At 35.5% G+C, this 9,207-nt stretch overlaps 1 protein-coding gene across 1 annotated transcript; it reads left to right on the forward strand.

The window, feature by feature from the left end:
- LOC109235480 (histidine-rich glycoprotein-like) lies at window positions 4,322–5,031 on the forward strand. The gene has a single exon (XM_019401606.1). The coding sequence runs from the start codon at window positions 4,401–4,403 to the stop codon at window positions 4,854–4,856; it is 456 nt and encodes a 151-aa protein (XP_019257151.1). The 5' UTR covers window positions 4,322–4,400; the 3' UTR covers window positions 4,857–5,031.

The raw sequence follows: 9,207 nt of genomic DNA on the forward strand, positions 1-9,207 counted from the left end.
GTCCAGTCCGGATGATATTTTACCGCGTATTAGCAATGACTTGTTGTTTTCACTATGATTTGGGCTTATTGCCATATTTGGGGCTTATTGTCGACTATTTGAACTCTTTATGAACTATCATCACTGTTTTCCTCACTGTTTGAAATATTATTTGAACTCAGTCCATGTGATTTACACCGTTTCTTGAACTCAGCCATATTTACTCAAACTTGGAGTTTTAAACTGATATTTGAACTATTGTTTGAGGTGAGTATTATTGCTTTACTGTTGCCCGAGGGGCTGTTGACTATTTCTGGACTGATTGAGGCCGAGGGCCTTATGTGAGGGCATGATGAGTGAGATGAGGAGGCTTTCAGGCCTCGTATTGATACTGTTCAGGCTTTCAGGCCTTGTTGATAGCGCTTGGGCTGTAGGAGCCCCTCCGGAGTCTGCACACCCACAGTGAGCGCGGGTACCCATCTAGAGTGATTAAATATTGAACAGTGGTAACAATGACACTGTTATACGCGTTTGGTCAGGTAACAATGACTGACCAGTCAGGTAACAATGACTGACCAGTGGTAACAATGGCACTGTAATACGCGTTTGGTCAGGTGACAATGGCTGACCGGTCAGGTAACAATGGCTGACCATACTTGAGCATACTTGTTTTATTGATTGTTTTCAAAAAGATTTTTCTTCCTATATTTCAATGGCTTCTACTGTTTATCTGATGTTGCTGCTTGAGATAGCATTATTTGTGCCCTTGTGGGATTTTATGTTCTCAGTCGTTATTTAATTTTATTACTCACTGGGTCAGAGTACTCACATTACTTCCTGCACCATGTGTGCAGAGACAGGCACAGCTGAGTTCGTACCTGAGCGGTGATTTCCTTCCAGACCAGGCGGACTAGGAGAGACGTGGTAGCTGTCGACGTCCACAGCCCCGTTTCTTCCTTATCTTCTGCATATCTTATTCATCTTCAGACTATGTTTCCAGACTTGTAGTATTTTCATCAACTCTGTAGTAGCTCGTGACTTGTGACACCCCGATTATCGGGCTGAGTTTGGGATGGTTTTTTTTCCCGTTATGTTACGTTTATTTCCGTACTTATAATTAATCAGTATCTATGGTTTAAACCTGTTATGCTAAGAAATCGTCAAAAGCAGTGTTGATTGTTCTGTTAGCTGGCCTTGTCTTCACGAGAGGCTCCATCACGACCGAGTGGGAATTGGGTCGTGACAAACATTTCCTAAGTAGATAAAAGAAGAGGTAATAGAGGAATTCTATAATTCATTTTCCAAGAGGAAAAGGAGTTTAATTGGGAGTGACAAGGTTGATGGTGATGGAATGTTTTCTGTTGGTCATGGCAGTTCCCATAAAACGGAGATAATAAGACTCTACGATGACAAAGATTATAGGAAGTTTTGTTCTCAACTTTCTTCCAAGTCTGATCTGTACAAGCTTAATGGGATGTTGGTGATATTTGTCAGTCAAATCATTGTCTGAATCTATATTCGATACGCTATTACCTAATACACTTATACTTAGTGCATAATATAGCGTAAGTATATATATATATATTATATATATAGACACACACGCCCACTTCGTAGTACTATTCATCCCTTGTATTACAAAAGTATTAACGACTTATATTTATTTTATTTACATAGTAAATATAAAAGTGATTTTTAATTTTGACCATATAGAGACCAACTTGGTCGCTAACTGTAAATGAATTTAATTTAGCGACCAAAGTTGGTCACTAACTGTACATGAATTTAATTTAGCGACCAAGTTTGGTCACTAAATTTTAATCAGATTTATTTATATTTTATATAATATTTAAATTAATAATAAAAATTATTAAATGTTAGAACTGGGTCCCACATTTGCGACCAACATTGGTCTCTATTGGTTAAGCGACCAACTTTGGTCGCTAACTTTTGAATTATATTTATTTATATTTTATAATTTATTTTAAATAAATATATATTTATTAAAATATAATAACTGGGTCCCGCTTTAGCGACCAATGTTGGTCGCTATCAACTTATCCTTCAGTTAGCGACCAACTTTGGTCGCAAGTTTTAAATTATATATATTTATATTTTATAAGTTTTATAAAATAATAATAACATTATTAAAAAAATTTATGTGGGTCCCGCTTAAGCGACCAACATTGGTCGCTAATCTCAGTATATCTTTGACCAAACAAGTCTGACCAGTCCAGTCAACAGTTTGACTAAATTTGCGACCACATAGCGTCCAACTTTGGTCGCTAAAGTATTTCAAATATTTTTTTATTATTTTCGGCAGTTTGGCGACCAAATTTGGTCGCTTTTTTTGACAGACCAAATTTGGTCGCTAATATTTGGTTGCTTTTTACAGGGATTCTAGTAGTGGTCACCTTGTATATATACTACTCCCACACATAAATCAAGTAGCAAATGGCCAATTAAGTACTAATTCCCTCAAATCAAGGTTAATCACGACACTTACCTCTTCTTGAAATAAAATCAACAAGCAACCACGACTTTCCCTTTAGAACAAGACTACAAACCAACGGAATCTAGCCAAATATCGTTCAAACAATCCAAAACAAGCTTTAGAAACTACCCACCAATCAAAAGGTTCAATCATTAACTAAATTAAAATAGTCATCAAAAAGTCAACCCTGTCCCACGTGTTGAAATCCGAGGTTCGGACCAAATCCCCATTATCCATTCACCCCCGATCATGGATATGTGTTTATTTCAAATTTCGACCTCAATTCGAGGACTAAATCTCAATTTTATAAAATTCCCAAATTATACCCAAAACCCCTAATTTCTACCTTGAAATTCATAGATTTGATGATAAAATTCATGGAAAGGTAGTTGAAATTGATTGACAACAAGTTAAAGTTGCTTACTAATGAATTAGGGAAGAAATGGCGCTTCAAAAATCGCCTCTATGGAGTCTAGGATTAAAAAATAGCGTAAAATGAGCTATGTCCCAAAAAAATTTCACTTTTACCCAGCTGTATATATCGCAATTGCGAACCACTAATCGCAATTGCAATCAGTACGTGCCTGAGCATAATAATTATCGCAAATACGAAAAAGCTTTTGCATTTGCAATGGTCCCTTCCCTCGCAAATGCAAACAAAGCTTCATTTTTGGTAAGCTGACCAAAGTTGCCCGTGATCATCAAAACTCAAAATTTTCAACTTTGAAACTCAATTTTCTAATTTTTTTACATAATGTGCCAAAATGCCCTTGGGTCACTCGGGACCCCAACCAAACATGTGTACAAATCCAAAAATATCATACGAGCATGTCGGAATCGTCAAAACACCGATCCGAGGTCATTTATCGATAACGTTTACCGTGGTCACCTCAAATCTTTTTTTTAAGCCAAAAATCATATTTTCTTTAAAATTTCACGTAGTAGCTTTCTGAAAACGAAACGGACCACATGCAAGTCATAAATCATAAAATAAAGATACAGGAGGTCTCGAAACAAAGAAAATGAACTAGTACTCAAAGCGACCTATTTGAATTGTCACACGAACCCGTAAAAAAAGATATGTTTTGGATAGTTAATTTTTTGCAGACTTACATTTGCAATAGAAAGGAGTCCTCTCACCACTAACACAACACAGTATGCGCCTAAAGATAAGCTTAATTATAGGCAGTGAGAATGCCCAAATGGTAAAGTTTAAGCGTGTCTACGTTTCTTATGACGTTTGGAGAGGTTAGATCGTCATATCTCTTGTACATGCATTTCGGTTTTGAATCTTAGTAGGAGTCATGCCCAACCCCATCATAGATGTGCCTTAATGAAGAAAAAAAATCCTATTGATCAATAAAAATTTTAGTCAACGGCTGTGCACTTCTTTTATACCTACTATTTTGTTCCTCCACAATGGAATTTGGATACAGATTATATAGGTTTGAAAAACTTCTAAATACATATATATAGAGTGACTTTCCAATTACTATGATTGGCAAATCCTCGGTTAGCGTTCTGATTTTTCTTCACGAGCTACGTGCAACTCGCTAAAATGCGCGTACTACTCAATGTAATTTGCTATACGTACTGCCAAAGTTTATCAATGATGAACGCATAGCAAACTGGATTCGGTGTACAAGTTGGTCGATGGGGAATAAAGCTAAGAGCCTTTTTGAATGCCTAAGAAGTTATGTCAACCGTGAAATATTCGCCACATCTTAGCTTTCTATAGCACCAATGTGAATCAGATGCCTTTCTTATCTAATTGGAATCCTCTAGTTAATTTGTAATATATCTAGTTAGAATCCTCTAGTACTCGTGATCTGCCCAAAACCCTATATATATAACGAAGTCAAGATCACATTCTCACCAAGCAAAAACTCAAAACTTCACATCGTTAGGAGTAGCATCAATATTCAAGATGGTTCTCCAAACTCAACTTGGGTTGAACAAGCACCAATCCTACGCTCACGAGCAAAACTACTATTCCGACAACAACCATGGCGGCTCTATGCAAACGACAAGGCCTTCGGGCTATTCCACCATGCCATACGGTCAGTCCACTCACAATCACATGATGATGGGTCATGGTGGCCAACACCATAGTGGTCATGGCCATGGCCATGGCGGACACTATGGTAGCTATGGACATCATGGGGCGCATATGCCCCATGACGCCACCAACTTTTCAAGCAGCACCAATATGGTCCATAGTGATGGTGGCTATGGTAGTGGAATGCAGCAATCTGCCCATATGTCGTCAGCCATGGGCATGGGGTCGACGAATTATCATGGTCATGGATATGGTGGCAGCCACCCTAGTCAGTACAGCCAGAGCCAGAAGTTCAACTGGGCTCTTAAGGATTTAGAGGAATAAAATTACGATAAATTGATGCTATCATGTATGGTTAAAGTGTGTGTGTGTTACGGTAGTGGCTTTGGCTGTAACACGAAGGTCTCCTACCTAAATAAGTAATGTAACAATATGCTTAAAAGGCTTGTTACTGTTAAGCTGAAGACTAATATTATAAGGCTTTTATTAATTGTGTTAAGGCCATCCCCAAACCTAATACACTTTTAACTTCTCTACACGTTGATACTCTAAAAAGAAATTTACGCTATGAATTTACTTAAAAGATAATTACAAATCGTTCATAATAAGTGAGATTAGTAACATAAAAAATAAGGCAAATTTCCTATAAATTACAAAAGGTTTAAGGTGACCCGTTAATGTAAAAGTGCTTTGATTAAGAACTTTTCATACATGACCCTCTATTATCGAGGTCTTATGTGTTTAACCCCTTATTACTAAAAAAGACGTGTGTGATATATGAAGTCCTTCTATGCATACAAATCTGAGGACCTAACCATCTACTACTTTCGAAAAATAAAATGTAATATTCTACCAGAATTTCAATCAAATGGAAAGGTTGGAGAAACATGTGTTCAACACAACAATTGGGCAGAGCTTTATATTGATTTTAACGATAAACAAACAACTGTGAAAGAACTAGGTTTCCTTGAAGTCTGTTGATCAGAAGCGGGAAGTTGATTCTTAGTGCAAGTTGTATTCCTTGAAGGATTTATTTTGTGGGCTATAAGTATTATGTTGGTAGGAGGAATTCATGATCAACAAAGTTTCATTAATATAGTTACACTTGCATAAAAGAAAAAGTACGTGGAAAATGAAAAATGCGTGTGGAGTTGAAAAGAAATATGGTAACCAAATCCTAGAGGTATTATTTTTCTTAACCGAAATATCCTAAGTTTTGGAGCATTAATTGGAGAAGTTTTCAGCCAAACCCAATCCTATATTAAGCATCATGTTGCTGCTATATATGATAGGTTAACTCTTCTAACAGTATTCGCACAACTTCAAGGAATTAATCAAGGCAAATAGACCAATAGCAAAAAGGTGCTTTCAAAAATTCAAGCTCCTAAACTAAAGAACCTGTTCCAGAAGGCAAAGTTACTGGCGTTCTTAAGTTGTTTAAGTTTGAGTCAATTGTTCTTTAATTATAACCTATATTACTCATTGAGAAGTGTAATCATATGTAAACAAATCTGAAGAGTTTGTTTAGCTTTATATGCTACTGTTTGTAGTTTGTAAAGAGGTAGCTACAATTGAGCTAATTATAGAGTTAAGGTACTAGAGTTTATGCTCTCTTTGGTTATTGAATCGTAACTTGAAATTGCTCTTTGAAGTTAGTAACATTTTGAGGCAAATCCTACGAGGGTAGGTCGTGGTTTTTACTCCCTTGAGCAAGAAGGTTTTCCATGTAAGAGTCATTGTGTTATTCATTTTCTATACTTTATTTTTCTGTTTGTGTCTAGATTCCTTAGGTTAAAGAACTAGGTTCATAAAATGCGAAAATCAGGAGTTGCATAATTCACCTCTAGTCTTGTGTCTTGGTGCATTCTAAAATTATAACTGGTAACAGAGCAAATTTATTCAACTGAAGGTTAACACCTTGAAAGGTCTGAGATGGTTTTACCTCCATCGTTCAAGAAGAACAATTAACCACAAGGTTGCCATCGTTCAATGAAAAGTATTATGGTTGGTGAAAAAAAATGATACAAGATTTTCTAAAAGGTAAAGATTTAGAACCGGAGAATATTGTTCAAAAGGGTCCTAAGATTCCCATGGAAAAAGATGATAAGGGTGAAGTAAGTGGACCCAAAACCAGGGAGTAATATAATGATGAAGATATCAAGGCTATTCAGAAGAATGCTAAAGCCGAAAAGATTTTAATCTGTGAAAATTGAACCTTATGAGTACAATTAGAGTTTTTCATGTACTAATGCTAAGCAGATCTAGGATGCTTTGCAGACTGCTTATGAAGGTACGTACCATGTCAAATAACCTAAGATTGACATGCTCAGAAGATAGTATGAACTTTTTATGATGAAGGAGAGGGTTACTATCCAAGAGATGCATACCGAGTTCACTACGATTACCAAAGAATTAATCTGTCTTGGAGGAATCATCGTTATTAACAAAATCGTAAGAAAGATTCTAAGTATACTGCTAATTTCGAATTTGGGTTTGGAGGTTATTAGGATGTTTTGGCTCTAATTGCCGAAAGTTTGATATTTAAAGGTTTGAAAAGTTCATAGGTTTGACCGAAAGATGACTATGATGATATCAGACTCGGATTATTGTTGCAGGACTTGGAATAGGTTCATTTAGTGCTTTGAAAGTTGTGTGCGAAGTGGTGGTTAGAATCCAAAATGTTTAGGATGATTCGTACATGTTCGGTGAAGTTGGAAAGTTTGAAACTTAAGAGATTGATTTTGATCGTCGATTCTTGGTTTGATGTTAATCATAAGGTTTTGAGCATTTGGATAAGTTTGTATGATGTATTCGTACTTGTTGGTACTCGGGTGAGTTTCAGGGTGATTTTGGAAAATTTTAGAAATTCTTTGGTATTGATGGTTCTGGTGCGCCGCACCTAATTTTCACCACGTGGATTGGGCAGGTGCTCCCAACTCATATTTGATTATTATTCATGATTCTATCTTCGATTTTGGAATTTCATCGATGAATCTAAGGAAGTAAAATTGGGGTTCTTGTAAGAAACTTTGGAAAGTGAAAAATTGAGTTGAGCCTTGATTTGGAGTCAAATTTGGATGACGTGTATATTTGGACTCATATTCGAATGTGTAGTCAAAATTTGTGATTTTGTCGGGTTTCAGGAAGCGAGCTGTTTGACCTTTTGGTTGACTTTGTGTAATTGATTAAAGATTGTGCCTTAATGATATGTAGTTGTTTCTTTTAACATTATTTGACACTGCGGTGTGTTATTTGATTAGATTTGACCCGTTTAGAGGCTGATTCGAGAGGCAAGGGATCCCTGGAGTACTAGTTCTCGCTCGTTCGAGGTGAGTATCTTACCTAGGGTTGACTGGAGGGTATTTTCACCGTAGGTTATGATGTTTTCTATATGTTGGGGGTGACGCATGTTGATACCCAATTTTCTTCTCATATTTTTAAATTGTATATACATACTTTTAAAATAGTATATTTGCATCATCATTTAGTTATAAACCTATACAAGCATTTTACATAATTTTTAAAGGTTTTAAATCAATTTCTTTCTGCATTTTATTGTATAAATATCCAATAATTATCCTTCAAATTATTTTTATGGTGATTTAATCATCCAAATTCATCATTTACACCAACATGTATGTTTTAAAATATTTTACTGCAGTTTTCATAATTAAATTTGTATTTTTAGGGCTAATTGCACGTTTTTGCAATAATAGCCATACTCATGTATAATTACATTATTTATGCAAAAAAATAAATTTTTATATTTTTATAATGTTGAAATATTATTTTAGTCATTTTGGTGCATAAATAATATTTTTATTTATTTATTAATCATTTTTATAAATTATTTTTGATAAATCTTGCGTATTAAAACAATAGCCAGATTTTGAATCAATTTTCCGACCTGTAATTCGCCCAACGACCTAGTCCAAGTGACCTAAGCCCAAACCATACCCCTTTCTACCCAACCCGGTCGGACCCCTTTAAAAATAACCCGCCCCGCTTTCCCATTTGATCTTGGCCGTTGATCTCAAATGATTAATGACCCAAATTAACCTACCCATCATTTTATATCCCCCCACCCCAAAATCCTAACCCATTTTCTATTAACCAGCCGCCCTCGAATCTTCCCATCCTCTTATCTCTTATGAGGAACCCTAGCAGTCACACCCTAGTTCCTTTCCGATTCCAACCTAGAGATGGAATCTACCTGTGATATACTTAGCTTATTTGTCTCTTCTCACTACTGATCGTCCATTTATGGTGTTACTTAGGTGCTTGCTAAGTTTGGCAAGTGAGTGTGAGCACGTGATTTTTGCCCTATATATGAATTATTCCCAAAAATTCAAATAAAATAATTTCTCTTTCATTATTTTACACTTTTGTGAATTTTGTGTTATTTTCTGTTAATTGTTTGCATTTTTGTTTGTGCATTTTTATTTCATATGAAAAATATAAAAAATATATGCCTGACATTTGCATTTAGGATCTAATTTTATATTTAAGGATTATTTAGTGGTTAAGTTGTTTTTAGAACAAAATTTAAAGAAAATAACAAAAATAGTCCATTTTTGCATTTCTTAATTGTTAGTTGTTGAATTTGTCTTGAGTTTATTTTAAATAGGAATTAATTAGCTTAATTTTGGAAATAAATTAGGTTTCATTTTAGTTT

Source organism: Nicotiana attenuata, chromosome 12 (genome assembly GCF_001879085.1).
Source record: "Nicotiana attenuata strain UT chromosome 12, NIATTr2, whole genome shotgun sequence".
Lineage (NCBI taxonomy): Eukaryota > Viridiplantae > Streptophyta > Magnoliopsida > Solanales > Solanaceae > Nicotiana > Nicotiana attenuata.